At 46.0% G+C, this 25,395-nt stretch overlaps 1 protein-coding gene across 2 annotated transcripts in view; it reads right to left on the reverse strand.

Annotated features, from left to right (window-relative positions):
* The window catches only part of GASK1A (golgi associated kinase 1A), a 66,379-nt gene extending 41,565 nt beyond the window's left edge, over positions 1 to 24,814 (reverse strand). The window contains exon 1 of one of the 2 annotated variants that reach the window (XM_079114162.1): positions 24,463 to 24,814. In XM_079114162.1, the coding sequence (XP_078970288.1) occupies positions 24,463 to 24,465 (3 nt within the window). In that variant the 5' untranslated portion in view covers positions 24,466 to 24,814. Of the gene's footprint in view, positions 1 to 17,755; positions 18,328 to 24,462 lie in introns of those variants that run through there. The other variant, XM_079114161.1, reaches the window with a different exon arrangement.
* Positions 24,815 to 25,395: the final 581 nt, after the last annotated feature.

Here is a 25,395-nt window from a genome sequence, read left to right on the forward strand (position 1 = left end):
GGTTGAATCTATTATGTGTAACCTGCAGACAGTGAGGGCTGGCTGCAATTACAAACACTTACTTTTAGAAAGGCAGTATCTGGAAGGATTTGGTGAAGGATACATAGGAGCTGGAATATCTAGGGCCAGGCCTCAGCCCTGCCACTAAAAACAGTAATTTAACATCACCTTCCCCATCTGAAAAATGGGTATAATTACAGTTTCTACTTCAAAGTGTTATAGTGAGAATTCAATAAGTTTTAATATAAGTGTGAATATACTTAAGCATTTGCATATGTCTTTATGGTTATTACTTAGCACTATCATTAAATCCCAGGATTATTAAGTCCTTGAGGTACTTTATAACTCCAGTACCTTCTTTAGGCACTACCCTATGCCTCATTCTTTCCATCTGTGAATGGACTGATAACAGTTAGTGTCACTGCACTCTGAGAACTGATAACCCATGGTTGAAAAGAAAGGGAGAGAAGATTGAGAACAGGTCTTAGGAACTGATGTCAAGATACCTCCTTGGAAGTACCACTTGCTTGGGTGACCAGAAGAGTAGCTTTGGAACCCCCACCCTTTGTAGTACGGTGAGGAAGTCTTCTGCAATCAGCTGCTCTGTAAACTCTTGCAGAGCCCTGAAGAGGGTTAAGTACTCCTGAGAAGATGGCCACCAGCAGGAGAGCTGGTTGGCCTTCATGAAGATTAAAACAAAACTGCACTTGGAACCCGAGATGAAAAAACTAAATCTTTACCTATTTCTTTAGATGGGTGGTCTGTAGACTCAATGGGTCAAAAGACCCTACAGTGAGAAGGTTCATGGGTATTTCCTGACAACTATGTGGCATAGAGTTCATTCCAGACAGATGGCCTCAGGCTGCAGTTGATTAGGGAGGAAGTGAACAGCCACGTCTGGGGACACAGGTCACCATCTTGGAGACATGGAGGGACCCCCCTCAGGAGATCTAGGACACTGCCTGTAGCTAGCATTGCCGAGCTCAATTCCTCCACTGCTGGCAGAGGTGTTAGAAGACCTAGAAATAATAATTGGATCTGTCTCTTTATCATATGAGCTAAGGCCTTCCAATGAGAAAAGTATCATCATGCACATTGGCAACTGAGGAAACTGAAGCAGAGACAGTTTCAGTCACTCTCTTATGGCCTCATATCTAAGTGTAAGAGCTGGGACTTAAGCTCAGGTGTAGCTCCCTCAATCTGTATACTAACTGGAGTTTTGTCCCTACTATTATAGAAGATTCGAAGAACAACAGTTGTTTCCTCTCTCCCTTCCTTCCCCACACAAGACAACAAACCTGGAGAGCTGGAACCCGGTTCTTCCTGTCCCAGGAGAGAAAAAAGAACTTTGCCTTCAAAAGTTCTGGAGGAAAATTGAGCTGGGTCATCTGACTGACCCTGGGTCACCAGGAGGAGGACAGGCTCAGATGCAGACATTGGATTCGGAAAAGCAATGCTGTTATTTATGGTTTACTATGAAGTATACCCCAAAAGTTCATGTGTGAGAGAATGCAAGAGGTGAAATGATTAGGTTATGATAACTTTAACCTAATCAGTGGATTCATCCACTGATGGATTAACTAGGTGGTAATTGTAGGAAGGTAGAGTGTGGCTGGAGGAAGTAGGTCACTTGCAGATGTGCCTTTGAGGTTTGTATTCTGTCCCTGGTGAGTGGTGCTCTTTCTTTTCTTCCTGGTTGCCATATCCTGAACTGCTTTCCTGCGACACGCCCTCCTTCGTGATGTTGTTCATCATCTTGGGCCCAGAGTTATGGAGTTGGCCAACCATGATCTGAACCTCCAAAACTGTGAGCCAAAATAAAGTTTTCCTCCTCTAAATTGTTCTTGTCAGGTCTTTGGTCACAGTGACCCAAAGCTAAAGCAAAAATTCTGTTGCTCAGCCAAAACTGATGATTTAAGTACATACTATTCCCTGTCTCTCCCTCTGAAGTCTTGTGAAATGGCAGCAAACCATTTTTTTTTTTTTTTTTTTTTTTTTTTTTTCCTGTGGTGTTGGGAATCAAACCCAGGGCCTCATGTACTCTACCACTGAGTTACAATCTAGTCCAAGCATTTTTATTCCAAGTGACAAACCCAAAAGGACAAATAAAAAGGAGAGAAGGCAAACAAGAAAAATTTAGAAGGCTGGAAAGAGGTGAATGAGTGGCAACAACCTTAGGAGATCCACAAAAGTGGAGTCCTAAACTGGAAGACAGGAGGTCAAAACAACATGACTTACACCACAGAAGACACCAACATATCAATAATTAGAGTCACCAAGAGCCGCTGGGGAGGGCAGAGAAGATGAATCAAAAGACAGAGGATTGATAGTACAGTGAAACAGACATATATACATACATGACTGCATGACCAATGTAATCCTACAATATGTATAATAAAAAAATGAGAGATTACACTCCATTTATGTATGACCTCCCAGAATGTACAAATGCATTCTCCTGTCATGTACAACAAATTAGAACAAATTTTAGAAATAATTTTAAAAGGGGGGAGACAAAAACAAACAGAGGATTGATTGAAAGTCTACCTAATAAGAAGCTAGATACCCTGACCTTCTGTTCTGTACTTGCAAGTTGGGCAACACCCATCAAAGACTAGGAGTTTGTGCTCTGGAGAAAGAAAGTCAGAACACTGGCAAATAAGGCTCTGCTGCGAGCCAGTGTTCTCTAATTGAGAGTCATTCAACAGAAATGTAATGTAAACCATATCTGAAATTTAAAATTTTCTAGTAGCCACATTGTTAAGTTGCAAAACAAAACATATGAAATTGATCTTAATATGTATTTTTATCTAACTCAACATATCTAAAACATTATCATTTCAACATGTTACCAACATAAAACCTCTTAATTACATATTTTACAATGTTTATAATAAGTCTTTCAAGTCTGTGTTAGTCAGCTTTTCATTGCTATGACCAAAATACTTGACAAGAACAACTCAGAAGAGGAAAATTTTATTTTGGCTCATGGTTTCAGAGGATTCAGTCCATGGTCAGTTGACCCCATTGCTCTGGGCCTGAGATGAGGCAGAATATCATGGAGGAAGGGTGTGGCAGTCAGGAAAGTGAACAGAAATAGAAAGGGAGGGAGAGAGCAAGGGACCAGGAGGGGATAAAACTTCCCAGGGCATTCCTCCAACTAGGTCCCACCTCTCAGTAGTCCATCCAGCTATCAAAGAAATTAATCCACTGATTTTGTCAAAACCCTCATGATCTAACCATTGCTTAAAAGCCCCACCTCTGAATCTTGCTGCATTGGGGACCATGTTTTCAACACATGAGCTTTGGGGGGACATTCTAGATTCAAACCATAACAAAGTCCAGTGTGTATCTCACACATACAGCACATCTCAATTCAGATTAGCATATGACTGGTGGCTACCATATTGAACAGCAGCTCCAAACTAAAGCAGAGAACTTGGAGCCAACAGGTGTGGAGAACTGCTGTATTAAAGAATAAACTGTAACAGTGCCAATGTAAACACAAACACAAGGAAAGCATAAAATCTGTAGCACAGGTGAGTGTAATTTTTGGGAGAGTCCAATTCTGAATATATCAAGTTAGGCAAAAATTAAGTCCAAATCCAAAGTACTCTTGAAAAATTCCTTTAAAAAGAGATTGGTACACCCATCCATTTTTCCTTCAGTCTTAGAACAAATACTGACTCTTCTGTCTCAACAAAATAAAGCTAGATTTGGAAAAATTTTATGGTGGACTCAATCTCTGAGATTATAGTCTTGAAAAATAAGGAAGACCATCTATTGAGGGATTCTGAGAAGAAGAATATTTGAATGCAGATCTATCTAGTTCCATTTACATTTGACCAGATTTCCAATCATCAAGTTTTCCATTTATGTTTCTAGCAATAAAAAGCATCCAAAAAGGAAGGGAAGTATGAAAGTAGAATGTGATATGGGGTCAGGATCATGCCTCATGTGCCCAGGAAGTCATTAGGAGGCGGAACTCCAGGTGGGAGAGAGGAAGGGTAAGGAGAGGCAGCAGACCAGATCCCTGGAGTCTGCAGGATAAAAGGAAGGGGTGAACCAAAGACCCAAATGACAGGAAGCCTCCGTAGCCTTCAGAAATTCCTTCCCCAAAGTAAGCTTAACCCACTTCTCATTGGCTATAGAATCAGAAAAAGTATCATTATCTCCAGGGGCCTTCAATGCCAGCACTGTAATTATGCCCTCATAAGCCCACCTGTTTTTACCTTTACTCCAGTAATTTCTCACTGAACTACTAGAAGAACTAAATGCTCTTGAAAGTTAGCAACTCTCCTCGAATTTCAGTTTTTTTATATTTTGGGGGGTTTTTATTTGTTTGGTTTTTGGGGTTTATTTGTTTTGTTTGTTTGGGTAAGCACCCCTGGTGCTTAACCACTGAGCCAAATCCCTATCCCTTTTTTATGTTTTTATTTTGAGACAGGGTTTCACTAAGCTGCTGGGGCTGGCTTTGAGCTCGGATCCTCCTGCCTCACTCTCCCAAGTCTCTGGGATTACAGGTGTGTGCCACTGCATCCTGTTCAGTTATCTTATGAAAGAGGCAAAGCCAATCGACATCTCCCCTCAGCTCCCTGCCTTCAGCTCTGTATTTGAAAATAAATAAGTAAGTACCCCATCTTGTCCATACACTTGCTAAAGGCTGTGCAAACTCACTGAGCACAGAACTATATTTCTTAACATCTGGTTCTTCTTCCTCTGTTCTGGTCAGGCTAAGTTCATTTCAGGCTGGATATGACCATATGCTGTTTGGATTTAATTGCATCCAGTGTTAGAAGGAATGATCCTCTTCCTGGACTATGTATGGACAAATTCTCTCAAGAAAAGCAGGAGTTGGAAGGCTGTTGCTCCTTCTTTATGTCATGAAGTAGAACTTTTTACAATGTATGGATCATCCACCATTTGCCTGCCTCTGGCTGGTCCATCGCCTGCCTTACACCTATCCATCACCCAACGCACGAGGTTCACCTCCTGATCGTCCGACAACAGTCAGCAAACTGATTGCTGACCGCCAGTGGAGCACCAGCTACCTGCTGTTGCCTGGAAGTTCTCTGCCACAGTACCTGCAGGTTTGATTACACGTGGCTGCCGCCATTTTGAGACAACAGCCAGGCCCCGTAGGACCCCTGGACGGATGGACTGAGCCCAGTCTCCAGGATCCCTCAGCCCGACCGATTACTCCCCGCTTCTGGGGCCCTCACATCGACTGTTCCCTGCTGCCAGAACCCCCAGACCAACTGACTGCACCCTATCACCAAGGCCCCAGACCCACTGATTGCACCCGGCCTCCAGGATGCCACAACCACACTAAACACACCAGAACTCCAGGACCCCTGCCTGACCAACCGCATCCCGCCTCCAGGACCTCCAGCTGACCACGTCCACACCCTGAGCTGCAGCTCCCCATTCGCCAACACATTTTGAAGCCAGAGTGGCCATCTTGGATAATCCTGGAAGCCGGAGCTCCCATCTTTAGGTGGGGCAAATCCCATCCTGAGACGCATTCTGGAGACTGGAAGCTCATTGTCAGGTACCTTTCATGCATCAGGCTATTGAACTCTGGGAGGTTTCATTACTATATAACTGTTATACTGTAGACTTTCTTTTTTCTCCTTATTGCAAAAGTTTAAGTTTTTATTTCTTTACTTTTCTTGCTCTCTTTTCCTTTTGTTTACCTGTTTCCTCAGAGTCTCTTTCTCCCTTTTTTGCATGCTAACATCCAATTTCTTTTGATTACACTCTCACCCTTTCTATTATCTAGAACTTCTGTATATTCTTTTCTTATCCCATTAACAGCCACATTCTACATCCCTCTGCATCCTCTTTGTCCTCCATTAGAAACTGTAGACCTTATTGCAAATCTGTCTGTTTTATTGAAGATAATATTTGAACTCATTCTGTTTACTATGACAATTTTGTTATTGTCCTCATAGGGGCTATTTGGTCTAGAATTGCATACTGTCTGAATTGGGCACTGCTAATATTGATCTCCCCTTAAAGAAAGGGTTTTGGAAACCTATAGGGCCACTTTAAGCCTATAGGGGGAAATCTGCAATATCCCAGATCTGCACTGCTAGAGGGGAAGATGCATGAACAACATGAAAAAACAAGGGAAGAAAATGATCCAAACAAATCTAGATTCTATATTAATAGAATCCAATGACAGTATGTTAGAAGAAATGTCAGAAAAGGACTTCAGATTATACATGATTAAGATGATTCACGAAGCAAAGGATGAGATAAGAGAGCAAATACAGGCAATGAATGATAATACCAATAAGCTGAAAGAGCAACTGCAGGAAGCAAAAGATCATTTCAACAAAGAGATAGAGATTCTCAAAAAAAAAAAAAAACGGAAATCCTTGAAATGAAGGAAACAATAAATCAAATACAATGTATGACCTAGGGCAGGCTAACTAGCTCACAATCCCGGGTCCCTAGTTGGAGTACTGGCAAGGTGAAGACAGTCCTGGGTATTCCCAGCACTGGAGCCTCTTGAAATGGTGTATCTGGTGGACAGGGGCAGGGCACAGATGGAAGAGGACAAGAGGAACCCAGGAAAGAACACTCCTCCTAGGCACATGGGGGCACAACTCCCTCTTCCTTTCTGTGACAGGTACCTAGGCCCCTCCACCAGATCATGATGGTACTGTGAGGGTTCCAAAAACCATGAAATTCTCCCTGTCCTCAAAAAACTGTGCAATTTAGTTGAGGGAAAATGTTTGGGGAAGACTTCCAAAGGCAAAACTAACAGGTGGGAGAAATTCATTGTCACTGTCCTTTATGCTCCATCCTAACCCCAAATAAAACTAAAACTAAATCAATCATAATCTCAACCACTGGTGGAATGATTATACAGTCAATTCCATGGGTGCACCAAGCCAAAATAACTCATCTAAGGACAGCATTTTCAAATATTAATGTGCTTGTCCTGTTTGCCTTCCAAGAACCTCATCCATCCACCTGGGAATGTTACAGAGGAATGTGACAAAGACATGCAAGAGTTCCACCAAGGGCACATTTACCTTCTAATATGTGAAATGGAATTATGTGGAAATGCACAGATTTGTACACAAGGCTGCTGTCTTGAGGAAAGATTTTCCAGATTCTCTCATCTCTCTCGCTCTTCAGCATCAATGGCCAACCCTAGAGAATCTAATTGAGTTTGCCCAGAGCTACCAGTTTGAGACTCCCTGGCTTATACAATCTTTAAGTTTCTTCCACTTGTAAGAGTCTGGGGCTCCCTGTCTTTCCACAAACCTCAAAGAAGAACTTGGCTGAAGAGTGAAAATCTAACCCTGGAAGTGGAAGAACACCATAGAGTTTTGTTAAATATGTCATAACTGCAAATTTTCCTTGGTTTTGTTAGATGCAAGTGGAAAAGCAATGAAAAAGTCACATTGGTCTCACCTGTCCCCTAGGAGCACATGACCCCAGCCTGATCTCAATTGCAGGCCTGGGTCAGCAGATGAGGGGGTGAGTAATTCATGGTCCTCAAAGCAGGGGCTGGGTGACCCCTGTGATAAACTGAACAGTGCCTCCAAAAGATAACCAGGACCTTATTCCTTGGACCTGTGAGTGTTACTCTATGTGAAAAAAGAGACTTTGTGGCTATGATAAAGTTAAGGATCTTGAGATGGAGAGACCATCCTGGACTACTTGGTGGGTTCCAAGTGAAATGACAAGTGTCTTTAGAAGAGATAGGTGAAGGGAAATGGATGACAGAAGAGGAGAAACAGGGATCAGAACCATGGTCTCTGAAGACGAAGGAAGCAGGTACAAGTCAGGCATATAGGCAGCTACAGATACTGGAAACGGCAAGGAAAAGAATTACCCCCTAGAGCTACCAGTAGGAGTCAGAACTTATCACGCCTTCAGCCCAGTGAATCTGACTGGACTTCTAGCCAGAACCATTAGAGAACAAATTTACATTGTTTTGAGCCACTAAAAGTGTGTTAATTTGTTACAGCAACAATAGGAAACAATCTCCTACCCTGGCTGCTATAGACTGACCACTTGGCCCCCTTTAAGATATCAGTTCACTGCAAGAGTTCCTAGGTCACAGGGTTCCAAGAGATCCACGTCTGGCACACCCACTTTGGGAATCTGAGTGTTTATGTTAGTGTGGGCAGTTGGGGAGCAGCCACTGAAACCCTGATAGATACCCCCTCCCTCCAAACCTGCCCAGGAGGAACAGTGGGGAAGAGAGCAGGGTTGGTGTTGACAGTTGGGCCCAGGACTGGCATCTGAGCACCGCCCTGGAGTTTGCTAGACACAGAGGGCATTTATCTGTGGAGAGGAAGCACCACGTGCACAAGCTGGGTCCAAAAGGGGGGATTACATGTTGGCAGGGAGGCATGGTGACTTGATAATGCAACAGCATGCATTTGCCTGCTAAACTTGTTTCATGCTGGGAACCTGAGCCAAGTTCAAGAAGGGGTACATTAAAATGAGAAAGGAGTTCAAATGGTTTGTTACATTGTGAGTTTGGATTCATTAGTAGTGAATACATCACTATCTGAAATTTTTTTGAGGGTAGGAAAAGAAAGAAAAAGAAGAGAGGAAAAAATGTCATAGATTTCATTTACACACACACACACACGCATGCACACACACGGTCACAATGTAAAATGCATTTCTATGCACGTTAGTAGAAAAAAATGCCAAAGCTAATGGGTGAAATGACATAGTTGTGACAGTTAAGACCCAGTAAGAAGCAGGTTTTGTCTAGCCTGTGCATTCCAAGAAAACTGAATGGAAAGTCCCTCCACACCCATGTCTGAGCATCACCAATCGCTCAGACTGGTGAGGTTATGACCAAAGCAGTGATACCAGGTGAACTGGCACCAGCAAATCCCAGGTTAGTGCAAACGTCACAGGGAAGAGGGCTGAGCAGTGGGGAGGAAGAGCCACCAGGAGGAGGGCCACCCATACAAAACTGTGCCCATCATACCAGAAGACAGAAGGAAGAGACTGGCTCTCACATCATTTCTAGGGAGGACACCCAGAATGGGCACTGTAACTCTTCTCTAGTTTCTAAAGTGATGGAAATAATTGCACCTACCTCCTACAGTTGGTGCAAATGCTTAATGAGCATGTTAGTCAGCTTTTTGTTACTGTGACCAAAATACTTGACAAGAATGTCTTAGAGGAAGAGAAGTGTATTTGGGGCTCATGCTTTCACAGGATCAGTGCATGGTCAGCTGATTTCATTGCTCTGGGCCTGAGGTGAGGCAGAATATCATGGTATAAGGGGACAGTGGGGGAAAAGTGTTCAGCTCATGACAACTAGGAAGGAAGAAAGGAAGGAGAGAGAGAGAGAGAGAGAGAGAGAGAGAGGGAAAGAGTGAAAGAGAGAGAGACTAGGACAAAATATAGTCCAAGGTCATGCCCCCAGTGACCTACTTCTTTCTTCCCACCACAGCCTAGCTGCCTATACAGTTTCCACCCAGAACAACAGTCCTTTCAAATTATTAATCCATCAAATTGATTAATCCACCAATTAGGTTATAGCTCTCATAATCTAATCATTCCACTTCTGAACATTCCTGCATTGAGTAACACATGAGCTTTTTGTGGGGACACTTCATATCCAAATGATAATAATGAGTTAATGTGTATAAAACTCTATAAGAGTCACAGGGACATAGCAACTGTTCAAAAGATGGTAGCTACCATTATTAATATTACCCCAGCTGAGAATGAACCAGGACAAAGAGCAAACTAGGCACACACACACCAGGCCTGAGCTTTGCTGGGAGATAAGTCTCCATCACTGGTCCTGACCCCTCCCTACTCCACCCCTTCTCCTGCAGCCTCCCCTGTCAGAAGTTTAGCAGCAGTGTGCTTGCTGGGAAGCTAATACACCAGTAGCAATCCTCCAACCCTGACAGATAGGAATTAGTAGGCCCCTGGCGAAGGATGACTCTGACCTGGGGCATATTCCACATGGTCTCCCAGAAGTCTCCACAGAACCCTGCTGCAGCCATCCATAGCAGCCACCTGCTCACCCATGTACCCTGCCCCAGCTGCCTCTCATGTCTCACTTCCCCCCTCCTGCTGTCTCCCACAGTCCTATTCACACTGAAATTCTGGTCTCCAGGTCTCTTCCTGAGGAAGCCAATCTAAGACACTAATTGAATTAAAATTGTCAAATGCTTAAAATTCCTCCAGACTCATAGTAGATGTTCAATAAATGTCAGCAAAGAAGGAAAAGGATTCTTCCCTTGGGAGCTGTTGTGTGAGGCATAGCTGGGGAGGGAAGAGTCTGTCCACTGAGGTCAGAGCTCTTGGGATGAGGCCCTTGGATGCATGATTTTGGAAAAGAATATATTGTTTTGCAATCTGAAGATTCTCACCATTTTTATGGATGATCCCACATCTATCCTTCTCCCTCTTTCCCTCCCTGCCTCATAGAAGCTTGCGCATATAATGACTTTCACTTGCAAAGTCAAGCCAAAAGGGAGTCCCATGGTGCAGACAGCAGAGACCAGACATGGGCCCAGTAAGACTGGCTGAGGGTCTTCTCACTCCCAGATCCAGCAACTTGATCCCAGGCCCCCTTGCCATTCCCCAGACACATTACACACTAAATGACTTCTCTGTGACTTTCTGAAAAGAACTTGCAGATGTTACCCAAGGTCTGGGTTGCAGAAGGTGGAAAGTGAGCATGGGCAGGGAGGAAAAACTCCCCATCTCCCACCCAACCCAGGAAGCCCCAGCTATGTGGTTGCTCCTTGGCCCTCATACAGAAGGACATTATTCCAGACTGAGCTCCAGTTCAACCCTGCCTGCCTGCTCAGCAGCAAGGGGAGCATGGAATGTGCTGTGCTGCACTGGCCCTTCACACATGCTGCCAGATCTCTGCTCCTGGAACAGAGGGACCTACTTGTCACCAGAAAGACAAACAGTCTCTCAGAGTTTATACACACTTTCCAGGGAGGCCACAAGTCCTCAGGCTCAGCAAGGATGGCCCAAGGCCCACAGGTACAGGCTGAGCCAGGAAATGAGCACCCCTCATCTACAAGGTCCTGAAGAGCCCCACTTAGACCCTGATCTGCTCACAGTGTCCAATCTACAGTCTCCATTTAATTTTTATCTCTGGGCCCAGAAGAACAGTGTCACTGTGGCCTCCTGCCACCACTGACCAAATGCAGTTGTTAATAACACATGAGAACTATATGACTGGTAAGATTCTACATTGTGTACAACCAGAAGAATGAGAAATTATACTCCATTATATATGATGTATCATAATACATTCTAAAGTCATGTATAACTAATTATAACAAAATTTTAAAAATTTAAAAGCAATTTAAAAAAACATGAGAGCCAGTCTGCCTAAGTGCTAATCCCAACTCCGCTGCACCCTTGCTGTGTGACCTTGGGCCTCAGTGTCTTCATCTGTACAATGGGGATCATAATAGTACCTCCCTTATAGGGAGTCTATTTGTTCATTCACTGAGCAGACAAGCATTGTTCCCAGGAAGGAGAGATGCATCACAAACTAAATAGACCAAAGCCTTCCCCTTAAAATTCTGGTGGATTAAGGATGTGATTTGTTACTCATAAAAATAAAATCACTCAACTAAGTAAATGAGAGTTATATGAGCTATTGTAGATGAAGCCTTCACAACAGAGCTGATACACAGTTAGGTTTCATCAGTATTAGCTGTTACTAGTATCATTACCATTACTGTGACTGGGATTTTCTAGTAATGCCATGGGGTCCCTGTGGCAGGGATCATGGGACCTAGGCTGAGAAACCAATGCCCTATAGGTTGGTGTGTTAACCCTCTGCCTGCTCCTGAGATGGGAAGTTAGAGGAGTGTCCCTCATCTCCCTGTCCTTGTTTGCTGATTACTCTGCTCCAGCCTCTGCAGTGATTATAGGTTGAGGCTTTGTGGCTCTGCTGGCCCCAGCAGGCTTCTCCATACTCCAGTTGAATTAGCATTTTGTTCCAGCTCACAAGAGCACCAGTGTGGGAACACAGAGGCCAGATGGAATTTGAGAGACCCTGTTATTTGTTGGAAATGTTCTCTGGTTGCCTTTGTATTAACAGCTACACATTTTGCTTTCAGGCTGGGAAGTGGAACTGAGGTTAGGAGGGGATAGGGATTGTGGCTAGGAAAAAAAAAAAAGCAAGTTTCTCTCCAGTTGCTCTTTTCCAACCTTCCAGAGATTCTATTCTCTGGCTGCTCTGAGACCAAGATACAGAGAAGAGGGAGGAGGGAGCTCTGTATCTTTCAGCCCCCCTCCCCTCTTCTGACCCAATTAGTGACAAGGGAGGAGACTGAATCAATCAGGGGGGCCTCAGGAGAGAATGCACCTCCCTCTTTGCCTTAAATCTATCCCAGTCTCCAGCAGGTGGTATGGACTGCTACAGACCTAGAAAAGAATTTGTAAATCAGGTCCATGGGCCAAATGTGGCCTACAGGGGTGTTTTGTTTGATGTAAAGTGTTGTAAATATATTTGAGCCCACGTTTAAAATCCAAGATATTTCATATAAAAATTCAGATTTCCAGCTTTCCTAGGAAAAGGGGAAGTTCTCGACACACTTTGAGCTCTGATCCCACATGGCTTCCTCTCTCAATGACATGACCCTGCAGTTCACCACAGGCTGCACCACTTCCTATTGTTCCCTAAAGCCAAGGTGCCTGGGCATCTCTTTGCTTTATTGTTCTTCTTACAGGAGATGAACACTTCTCTGATCCCTGTGCACTTAAACTTGGACTGGTTTCTACTGTAGTCAGTCCACCTCATTCACCTCTGCTAGTAGCCTGAGCTCCTCAGCACCTCAATTTCCACCTCTTGGTCCAGGACTGCACTATCCAATATCAGAGCCACTAGCCACATGGTACAATTTACATAGGAATTCATTAAAATCAAACTCTTCCATTTCTGGCTGCACTGGTCACATTTCAAAAGCTCAATGACCACCTGTGATTCGTGGCTACTCTGACATCACAAGATAGAACATTTCATCATCTTAGAACGTTCCATCAGACAACTCTGGAGAGATTTAAATAGGAGACATGGGAGGCTACCAATCAATCGGAACATTTGCTGCACACATCCTCAGCCATCTACACTGTGCTGGACGCTATGGGAGAAAAGGAGACACTGGGGCTGCTGCCTCCCAGGAACTCACTAATTAAGGAGAAAGCCATAAGTAAAGACAAGAGGCCCCCGGAAGTGCCCTGTGGGCATCACACAAACCCTTTTGAAGGCAGAGAAGAAAAGCAGGCTTCTGTGTCCATAAAGGAAAATACTCTGCTCATCTACCACCACTGCCCTCGTGGCCCAGTCCCAAACAAAAAACGATGCCAGCGGCCTCCAGAATGGGAGCTCCCTCAGCGCCGAATGGGAGCTGTTTAGATGACAGGGGCTGCGCCCCAATGTGCAGATGCAGAGTCAGGTCTGGCTTCAGTGCTCCTCTTTCCTAAGGGGGCCTCCTTCCAGCACTGGCTTCCCAATCCCAAACCTCCTCCATGGACATGTCCTCTTCCCAGGCTTCCTCAGATCCAAATGAGGCCCCTACTCCAGGGACCCCTGCTCCAGACTCACCCTTCCCTCTCTACCTACACAAGATGCTCCTGGGACCCAGACCCTCTGGGTGACCCTCTACTCAACAAACTGATGTCCAAGGATATTTACTCTTAACAGAAAAATCTCTAAAGACTAGATATTAAAATGGAAATGGAAAGGCTCTAGTCAGGTGTGAGGATTTGGGGGTGAACTGACTGGGAAGAGCATCACATTTGTGGTTGAAGGGCTCACCTTGAAGACTTTCAGATTTGTGGACTGCATGATTTGGCCTTTACTCAACCTCACTGAGCCTGTATTTATTGATCTCTGAAATGGGTCTAATGTTAACAGTCTGAATATTTAAGGGGATTCATTGAGCTTGTGAGAGAGAAAACTAGAAAGCCCAACGCTTTGGCATTGTTGTTTTGATGTTATCCTAATAATACAAGTCATAATCGCAATATGTTGTTCTCACTATTGAGGGGAAATTCTCTTCTAACAAGCGACACATACTAGAAGGTTACTGGGGATTATTTTTAATGACCCTGGAGTGGAGGCTGGGGAAAGACTTCCAGGTCAAGTGGGCTTCTGGCACTCCCCCACAACTGGATCACACTGATAGGTACCACACAGAAGCAGGGTTTCTGAATCTTAATTCCAAAAATGCTTCTGGCCATTTGGAAAGCCATGGATCCTTCTCAGGATGCTATTTAAAACGTATAACATGAAAGATAGGATTACAAAGGTAATCACTGACACTGAAATATGGTAACTAAAATCTTCTCAAAAACAAATCTGTGATATGATCATATATGTGCTTCTCTATCGAAACATTAAATAACGGTCAATCAGCATATCTCATAACAAATGCACTTTCAAAGTAGTAATGAGTGAAGACTATTTCAAAATGTCTGTTTCCACTGTCATGATATAATGACAAAAACAGATTCCCATGTTCATTATTGAAGAAATACTGAATTCAGTTAGAGATTAGTGAGAATAAAGATGTAACTGTTCTTCAATCAAGTTTAGGGCTCCCCTGAATACTCTTCATGGACCCCAGGTCATGAGCCATTGTACTAGGCCCCCTGAGCTCTTCCCCTTTGCTCCAATTCCATTTTTCTCTAGTTCCCAGTGCTGATCTTTACAGCAGATACTCCCCCTCAAATCCCCTTCAGTGTGGGAGCTAGAGTCCCAGGCTTCCCCACTCCTGCTCCCCCTGGTGCACTGAAGGACCCAAGGCAGTCCTGGAGGCCCAGGTCTTGCTGTGTCTCCAGTCCTGTCTGCCCTCTAAGGTCAATGTCTCAGCTCCCAATGACAGAGCACTCACTGCTGCTGACTACAGTGCAAGGCCCTTTAAGCTCACATGGCACGGAGCACAAGACTCCACAAGGGGGCACTGTTCTGCAAGGGAAACTGAGGCTGAGAGGTAAACTGTTGGACCTGCCCCAGGTGGGAAGCAAGGTTTGAATTTAGTTCAGATCATAATCCAACCCCTGAGCCCTTCACACTTTACTAAGGTAGTGTGACAATTAGTCTAAACCTAGTCATCCTGGTCCACTGCTAGCGGGGAAAGAGGTATAAATAAGGAGCCAAGAGCCTCTAATGACAAGGAAGTGACTAGACAGGGTGTCACTGCCCAGTCAGCCATTAGCACCATCTCCACAAGGAAAGGGAATATTCTAACTAGAGTTTCAAGGGAGAATGTTCTGAAAGAAAAGAACACAACAGCACCTTTGTAGATGCAATAGGATCTGGGGCACCAGGAGAAGTAGGGGTGGTGGGGTGTGAGTGTCATGGCTAACCTTAGAGCCAACTTGGATCAAGGCCAGCAGCCAGTGGCCGGATGTGGGGGTAGGGGTTGGAGGGAGCACTGTGCATCCAGGAGGCAGCCCTGCCGGTGGCCAGTCCCTGAGTGGGGTCCAAGCCCCCAGGAGGCACACACTGAGCTCTGTGTGGACAGATGACAGAGCAGCTCTGTCCTGCCCACCTTCCACCCAGCACAGGGACAACAACCAACTGCTCATTCACTGGCTACCCCAGACTCTGGCCCTCAAACTGCCTGCAGTCTCCACCTCCTCTGGTCCCAGGCTGCCAGGTGGTACAACCCCACACCCCTACCACAGCTCAGGCACAGCATGAGCCTGGTTCCAATCCTCCCAACCTACCAAACAGCCCACTTCAGAGCAGGCCACTGTGAGCCCACACAAAACCTCTGCAGCTGCTCTGTGCGTGTGTGTCAGAATACAACAATGAGTGTCAGTGTGAGCATGTGGTTGTGTGTCAGGATATAGAGTGCGTGTGTGCGAGTGCAGGTCAGCAGGACTCTGTAGAGGGTGTAAGCTGAGACACAAGCAAGAAAAAAAGACTGATCATAGAGAAGCCCCCAGACCTCAGAGACATCCTCCCAAGAACTCTCCCTGGCCCAGAGAAGCCTGGTCCCCATTGCCCCCCTGTTTCCACCTAAACCTGTCCAAGGACCTCAGGATCCCTCCAGAGGTCCCCAGAACTTCTCCCAGCTGACTGGTGTGAGAATAATGAGGGATCTGCCGGCATCATTTCTATAACTGTCTTCTCCCACACTAGCTGCAAAGGCCTGGGCTCATTACAGCTCCTGAGCCCCCATTTCCTAGCCATGAGACTCATACCAGGCTCTTGGCTCCTCTGAGCCTCAGTTTTCTCTTTAATAAAAGGCCACAGAACAACACCCTGACCCACAGAACAGTGGCCCTGGAACACAAAGCAACACTGGTGGTCACAGAACATCATACCTGAGGCCCAATCAGTGCACTGACTAGGCCTGGCCCCTTCCCTGTCCAGACCTGGGGCTCCTCATTCCCTTGCCAGTGCTCTCACAGGGCTTGGGCACATGGCAGGCACATGCCTCTCCCATAAGTACACTTAGTTAATTTGGGTTCCCTTTGTACCCCCTCCCTCCACTTTGAAAAAATTGCCACCACCATCCCAGGAGCAGCCAGAGAGCAGCACTCTGAGAAGCTGGTGGGGAGCTCCCCTCCAAGGGCACTTGCAAAGGGCCCTGACCTGCAGCCCCTCAGCAGGTGCTATGGTGGACACACAGTTCAGAGACTCCTCCAGAGAGACCTGAAAGCAGGTGGGCCTTTCATCAACAAGAAGAGACTGTTCTTATCATTTAAAAACAAACAAACAAACAAAAAGCAAGGGAGATAAAACAAAAGATTTTCAAAATAATATCAGGTCTCGAAAGTGTCAAAAATGGTCAGGTGCAGTGGTACATGCCTGTAATCCCAGTGACTTGGGAACCTGAGACAGGAGGATGATTGCAAGTTCAAAATCAGCCTTAGCAACTTAGTGAGGCCTTGTCTCAAAATTAAAAATAAAAAGGGCTAGGAATGTGGCTAAGTGGAAAAGCGCTCCTGAGTTCAATCCCCTGTACCAAAATAAATAATTAAAGTTTCAAAAGTGTTCCTCTATAATTAGAGAAGCAGTAACATTCAAAAGAACAACTTTTTAAAAATTCTATAACTCTACATACACACACACACACACACACACACACACACACACACACACACACACACACACACAAAATGTATCAACAGCATTCGGAACCCTAAAAGAGAAGTCCAGAGACAGAATGGGAGGCCTAGAGGGAAAAGATGGCCCAGAACAGAGAACAGCAAATGGGAGCACAGGCCCTCCCCAGGACATACCTCCTCTGAGTTTTATAGAAAACAATTCCTTGCTCCCTCCCCAAGGTGCTCCTGTCCCCACCTGGCAGTGACAGGTTCTCACATGAGCCCTGGGGTTGGCATTCATTCATCTCCTTTGGGGAAAATGACAAAGGCAGTTGTAATTTCTGCACTTCTTAAAATTATGACCCTGATGTTGCAGATTTGATATAGGCATCAAGAGCTTTTATAGATAGTAAGGCAACTTTTTAAATCCTTGCCAGTATATCTTGAGAAATTCCTAGTGCCCAGTGCATTAGAAGTCACCTCACCGCACTGGTGCAAAATCAGCCTGGCAGAGCCAAGACCAGGGCTGGAAGGACTCAGGACTATCTGCTGATAATGCCTTCCCAGAAGGCCCACAGGGCTCTTCCTGTCCTCTCGACAGCCAGACCTGCAGAAAACACCACTGCTCTACCAAACCTGCTCAGACCACGATGCCCAGCACAGCCCACAGCCCCTGCCACATGACGCACGCACAGGCTGCAACGGTCACCTGCTGCTCCCCCATGGTGCCCACAGGTAAAAGGCCCTCCACAGAGCCAGTCTCCTGTGTCCTGCGCCTTCTTTTCTTCATCACACATCCATCATCTGGGATACCTCTCTTTGTTTACCTCTCCCTTTCTGTCATCTACTCCTAGCCATTCTGCTGTATTTGACCAGTGCTTGGCTGATGGCACTTTTGGAAAAACTGCTATCTGACTTGGCTCCAAAACACAGAACCCACGAACTTGCACCCCAGCCAAGGTGGGAGGATTTAAATTCTCCAGATGGTTCTGGAAGAGGCTGTTTGCTCATTGCAAGCAAACACCCTCCAAAGTCAAACAAAAACTGCCCACAAGTAAACAGCATGTGACACAGTCCCTTCTCACGGCCACTTAGCAGAAACCCAAGCCCACGGTCAGCAGAGAAGTGGGGCTAGAAGGGAAGGAGTAGCCATAGCCTTGGCCTGGCCTCCAGCAGGGCTGATTGGCAGGGTCTAGAGGCCAGGAGGAAGGAAGCCAGGTGGACGCATGGTCCAGTGGAGGCATCAGGCTCCACAGGCAAGGCCACTTGGGTGACATGTGCAACACTGTACTCACTTATTAGAATTATCTCCATCCTACTCTTCTGATTACAAGACAATACGAACAAGATCAATTCAGAGGATTGAGAGAGAAATATTACTTTCTTTTAAGAATAACATAATGGCCAGGTGCAGTGGCACACACCTGTAATCCAAGTGTTCTGGGAGGCTGAGGCAAGAGCATCACTAGTTGGAGGTCAGCCTTCGTAACTTAGCAAGATTCTGTCTCAAAATATAAAAAAAAAAAAATGTTTTTTTAAAGACTTGGGGTGCAGAGTTCCCCTGGGTTCAAATCCCAGTACTGGTGTGGGGGGAGAATAACCTAATAATTTATGTTATAGAATTCAAATGATGAGTTGTTTTAAAAAGAAGCTACTTCTATATTATATCATAATTACTTTTGTTTGTCTGTTTTGGTTCTGGAGATTGAACCCAGGGATGGGAGGGGGGCTTTATCACTGAGCTACATCCCCTGTGCTTTTCTTTAATTTTGAGGCAAAATTGTGCTAAGTTGCTGAGGCTGTCCCTAAATTTCTATCCTCCTGCCTCAGCCTCCTGATTGCTGGGATTACAGGTGTGTGCCATTGCACCCAGCTGTATCCTAATTACTCTTAAATATGATTAGTTAAGAGACAAAAGGAAATAAATAAAAATAAAGATGATAAAAAATGGCAGAAATCCACATCCCAGATGGCTCAGTAAGAAACTAGACTCATCCTTGACCTGCCCTCAAGCTCCACAGCTGATATTACCAAAGGCTGCAGCTTCTCCTGCCCAAATGTTCCTCTTACCTGCTCCCTATGGGTCACCTGGGTCACTCTGCAAACACCCCACTCCTTTCAGTCCCCCTTCCTCTCAGTCCTAAAACTACTCTCCAAAATGCAAACATAGTCTCATCTCTCCAAGCTCAAAAAACGCTTCCACTGCCTGCTCTGCCCTCGGGACACTAACACAAATCCCTTACTCGGTGGGGAGACCACCCACACCCAAGAGCCAGGCTTTGTCCCCATCCTGTCTCCCAGAGGATCCCCTGTGGTCTCCCCCAGTCCCTTCCAGACAACTTTTAACAGTTCACTTTTGTCTCCAGGGCACAATGAACCTGCTGTTCCATTTGCTAGAAGGCTTTCCATTCTTCTTTTGGTTGTATTCTTGTTGTATCTACATATAGGAAAGCTAAACTTCTATGTGTACAGTTCTGTGAGTTTCAACATACACACAGATTCATGCAACCACCACCACAATCAGAACATAACATTTCCATCACTCCGAAAATCTTTGTACTGGTCCTTTTCAATCACAGCCTTCCCATCCCTAATCCCTTTTTCACCCCTATAGTTTTGCCCCTTCTAGAATGCTGTATATATAAAATCACATGTATAAGCTTTTAAGTTTGATTTCTTCCAGTCAGCATAATGCCTCTAAGATCCAACCATGTTGTTGCATGGATCAATAGTTTGTTCTTTTCCATTGGTAATGAGTAGTCTATGGTATGGATGTACCACTGTTTATTTATCCAGTCTACAGTAGAGGGGTGTTTGGGTTGTTTCTAGTTTGGGGCAATTATGAATAAAGCTATTGTAAATATTTGCATCCAGGTTTCTCTGTAGACATGTTTTTATTAGTCTTGCATGAATGCATAGGAACGAGATTGCTGGGTTAGATGATATGTGCAGGCTTAACTTTATAAGAAACTGACAGGGCTGGGGATATAGCTCAGCAGCGGCAGAGTGCTCGCTTTGCATGAGCAAGGTTTAATCCCCAGGAATGGGAAAAAAGAAAATGAGTTGGCTGGGTGTGGTGGTGGTGTGTGCCTGTAATCCTAACTACTCCGGGGCAGCGCCAAAAAGAAAAAGAACTGACAAAGTGTTTTCAGTGTCATAGCCACATCAGGAACACAGTTCTTAGTGTATAGAGTTGCAGTTTCTCTGCATCTTGACCAACACTTGATACTGTCAGGATGTTGTGCTTTGCTTTTTAGCTATTATAATAGATGTATAATTACTATTCCTTTCTTCATTTGACAAGATCCAGATCATCCTCAAATACTTCCTGTCCTAGGGTCTCCCGGTGCCCTCCATTCCCTCAGTCTGGGTCCTCCCTTTCTCTGAATCCTCATCAGAAGATTCAGGTCACAGGACTGAAACATTTTGTGCTTCCCTCTCCTCTGAACCTACCACCAGGTCCTGCTCCCCATACACACCCACAGGCACCCACAGGCAGCCTCATTAGACTGCACTCCCTAGGAGCAAGGCACATGTTTTATTTTTGGATTTTCTGCCCCAGCACCATGTGGGGCTTAAGGTGGGCATTTCATGAGTGAGTGAGTGAGTGAGTGAATGGTAAGGCAGCTGGGAAACAGGGGAGTGTTAACACATATTTACACATGGATTGTGAATCCCCTTTTGTGACCTTCTTGACATACCAAGTAAGAATTGGAAGCCACTGGGGGTAAGACAAAGCCCCTGCCCAAAAGGACACCTGTTTCTTCAAAACCAGTGGAGACCTGGGACCAGCCTGAGGCCTCCAGTGTTTCCTTGGTCCCACATCCCCCTCCTCCCTCCCTTCTACTCTTAACCCCAAGATCCAACAGCTGCTGTCATAAAGCACATTTCCTCTTTCCCTCAGCAAGCAGTTCTGAGCCACGAGGCTGGGTCCTGGGAAATTAGTACAGACCCAAGAGTGCATGTGTGGCTGGTGGGTGGATTCCACACAGAGAAATGCATCCTGGGGATTATCCACAAATCAAGGCTCCTATCTTTACTCTCAGACCCCTGGCCCTTAGCATGCAGTCCTGTGCACTTGCAGGGACAATGCACAGATTGCACCCCAAACTTTCCCGGTAGGAACACTTTAGCAGTTACTTGGAAGATGATCCAAGTAAAGGTAGTCCCCTGTCACTCTCAGCACCGAAGCTCAAGAAAACTGATGCTCTGTGTCTACTTGTAGCTCAGTGAGGAGTTGTGCTGGGTCTTCAAGGGTTATTCTGAGGGGTTCGTCAGCCTCTTTGAGGCCCAGCTGTAGTATGTTTCTCTCACTGGCTCCTGATAAAAGTAAGGAACTAATTTCTTTATGTGGCCTATTCCCACCCCTCTGGCCCACCCACCAATTTGTGGACCAACCTCTGCTCAGTTTGGTGGTCTGGTTGGGGGGTGGCAGATTGTTAAAGAGCTTCTGCTCCAGCCCCGCCCTGCAGAGCTGGGTGCATGCAGCAGGAGCCGCAGGTAACTGAGGTACCCAAAGAAGAGAGAGAGTATCAAATTCCTTTGCAGTTCAGGGACTGGATTTCAAGGGTCTCAACTCTTGATTCCAAAACCGGTTTAACCTCTTCTCCTATTGAGCCTGGGAATATCTGGGACTCATTCAGCTCAGGGCAACCGCTGGGGTACCCAGTCAGACCCAGGGCCTGCTGCCATCTGGAGACTGGTCACTCCTAGGAAGTAGCATTCAGCCAGGGGACACAGCAGGACAAGCATCTCTATAGACAGGGTTTCTCTGCCTGCTGAGAAGAGAGGTTGAAAGGAGCAAGACCACTACTGGAGGATCAAATCTGGCTCTACTTGATCCACCCTGGAGAAGCATCCTGGAAGCATTCCCTTGACTGGCACTGAACGAAAGGCATTTTTTACTTCCTTTAGGTCCAGACAAAACAAAAAAATAATTTGTGTGTCCCCAACACATATCATCTCTGGGGCACTAAGTGTTCTCACTTCAATGATTCTGTTTGCTCCCCATAAAAATCCATTTTACAGATGAAAGCTGAGGTTCAGAATAATGTGTTGCCCTGCTAAAGCCACGCAATGACCTGCCTGGCACAAACCCTGGGGCTTTCCTCTACCGTTCCTCACCAGACCAGTTTCCTCAACTAACATAAGCAGTGTGAGATGTTGAGGAGCCTTCAGGGGAACAGAGGGGAGAAGCTCACCAACTTTGAGTAACCCCAAGGAGGCTAAGACTAAGGGTGCGGGGCTCAGCTCCTTCCCCTCTGAATCTTAACCTCCAGGGATTTTAGCTCTGGCTCTTTCTGGGAAGACTGGCCCATGTGTGGGCTCCCCTGGGACCCCTCCTCCATGACTACCCACCTGATCACATGCCCACATGACAAAGTAAAGCTGCCGTACAAACTTCCACAACACTCTCTTTGGGTCCTGGAGGGCGGTTACAATGGACCCTTTAACAGAAAGAGCAATGTGTTCTCATGAGTTCACCTGAGTTCCACTTTGCTGGGTACTTGGATCCCTATTTCCACAATAAGAAGCTGGCCACACACCACTGAAAACAACCCCAAACTGGAAACCACTCAAATTTCCTCCAAACAAGGATCTGGTGATCAAAATCATTATGCTGAGCATTAAAGGTGGGGTTATGAAGATTTCTCTAGAGATGCTGATAGGGACACATGCTTTACTATGAAGAAAAACCAATCAGATGCAAAACTGAACATCTGGTAAAATCTCATCTCTTTAAAATAACATTCAAAAAATGTTAAGAAAGGCAGAACAGTGGTGCACACCTGTAATCCCAAATACTTTGGAGACTGAGGCAGGAGAATTGTAGGTTCAAAGCCAGTCTCAGCTACTTAGTGAGGTCCTAAGCAACTTAGTGAGACCCTGTCTCAAACTAAAAGAATAAAGAAGTCTGGGGATGTAGCTCAGTGGTTAAGTGTATCTGAGTTCAATGCCCAGTACAAAAAAAGTAGGAAGTATGCCCAAGTGATAATCATGGTACCTGCAGAAGCTGTATATATTGTATATATTTTTCCAAGATACAAAAGGAAAACATTTTTTTTCTGGTGCTGGGGATTGAACTCATGGCTTCATGTATGCTAGGCAAGTGCTCTATCACTGAGACATATCCCCAGCCCTGGTAGTAATAGTCTTAATTCCTATCAATATTTTTTATCCAAGTTCAGAGTCCTTGGCAGACATCAAGCTCCCACCACTGGTGCAAAGAAAGAAAACAGCAAGTGCCTCAATCTTAGTTTTTGAAATATACACACCTAGCCCTGGCAGAGACCCACATCTAGCTCCAGATGATCAAAAATGCCCCACAGGTCTTGCAACTCCAGATTCACTTTCCAAAGACACTTAAGGCTTCCAGACTTCCAGTTTTATGTTTCTAACTCAGCATGTCCCTTGGATCAGTAATACAACAGCATGAAGGAATTACTGGATAAAGCATATCGCATCCATAGACCTGCATCCCACGGGGGAGTATTGAGGTATCCTTCTAAATTCCAGGCCCACAGCTAAACTCCCCAGAAAGCATCTCTGTGGAGCTCTAATGTGGCCTCAGTGAGCTTGAAGGGAAAGGGAAGGGAGGAGGGAGGACACAGAATCAGGGGAGCTCAGTGAACTGCAGGAGCCAGGTGAGGGCCACCAGTTTTCTGCCTGGCCAAATCCTCAAAGGGTTTCTGGAAGTAGAGCCTATTTGAGCCAGTCCTAAGGGGAGTCTCTTTCTTGGGTTTACATTAGTGTTTTATCTAAACCGCCTGGCCAAATTATCAAAGGGTTTTTATCTTTCCTGTTTGTTGGTGTCTTTGAGGTTTATCAGTCCACAGATCCAGCTTCATCAGTGACGTCTCAGAATGCCCAGTCTTCCGTATCTGCCCTAAATGGTCCTTCTGACCAGGTAGAGGGAGGTGGGGCACAGGGAACCAGGTATGGAAACTCAACTAAAACAATTTTAATTCAGAGGGAAAAAAATAAGGCATTATTTTTTAGTATCGACACACAGCTAAGCTATAGAAGTATAATTCTATATTTAGAATTCACATGCATTTTCCAACGAAAGTGTTGTAACTTCATAGCCTTCCCGCCCATCGTCGGCACCTCGGATACCCTACAGAATACGCCCATTTCCCTTTTCTGGGGATCGGATGCGGTTTGAGCAGCACTTCGCGTGGGTTTACAGTTCAACCGAGATGTGCGAGTCCGTAATGAAAGCCACCCAGGTCCTCCGGACAAGGCAACCCGAAACGCTGATCTCTCCCAGTTCTGGGTAGGAATGAAAACCGCCGGCGGCCCGTGCAACTTTCGGGGAACAACAGACACCGAAAGGAACGACGGTGTGTGCCACTAGAAACCACCTGTCCAGGTGCCCGCCCCACCCGCTGCGCACGGCCCCTTCTGCAGTCCTACCATGTCCTTGCGGTGACTGGGGCAGCTCCTCGGCGCGCTCAGCCGCCTTGCAAACTCATCCCGCCACCCCCGGGCGGCCCCCGGCGCCGCAGCTCGCCAGGCGTCCCAGGACACACGGCTGCGCTCGGCTCGGGTTTCGCGTACTGAAGGTCCACACCTCTCCTGCGGCCAGGTGGCCCCGCGCCAACTGCCGGGCGCGCGATGAGCACTGGGTTGCTCTACGGGTGGAGAGGCAGGTGTTAACGCGGGATCTGTGCGGATTGCCAATATCTGCGGTTCTGCCGAGCCCTCTAGATCAGCTAGGGACGTTTGCGGAGTTTGCAAAGTCCCCGCTGCACGTCCCGGCCCAGCATCCCCATTCCCCCTAAAGTGCGGGAGGGGGAAGCTCCTTTCACAATAAGAGCCCTGCTTGGGGCTCAGCCAGCCGCAGTCGCCTGGAGTAGGGGCCCAGGTGCTAGGGAAGGAAAGGGATCCTCCAGACCCTCCCGCAGGGTGAAGAGCCAAGGTTGGACAGCAAGGGGTGCCAGGCAGTGCCTGGATGCACCGCCCTAATTCCGCCTGTAAGGTGTGGATGCTTTGTGAGCTCAAGGCAACCCACAGGGCTGTCTGAGGTTCCCTCAAATCGCCACCCCCGCTGCAAAGCCTCAGAAAGACAAGTCTCTTTTATTGGCACCTCTTCGCCTAGTTTGGGCTCGGTTCCCAAGGGCGGTTTGGAAGAAAAATCAGTTGACCGTTTAAGGTCATTAACAATGAACAGATTTTCCTCTGGAGAACTAATCACTGTTAAAGTTGCTGGAGTAAGAGGTGGATACTGTGACATTCTCCTCTTTGGATGCGTAGAGTTTCTGCATGTCTCCTGAGTCACCTACAGGCCACAGTGGCACAGTCAGGGCAGCACCCTAGGGTCTGCATGCTCCTGGTTGAAGAGAGGAC

The sequence above is a fragment of the Sciurus vulgaris genome, assembly GCF_902686455.1.
Source record: "Sciurus vulgaris genome assembly, chromosome: 16".
In the NCBI taxonomy this organism is placed as follows: Eukaryota; Metazoa; Chordata; class Mammalia; order Rodentia; family Sciuridae; genus Sciurus; species Sciurus vulgaris.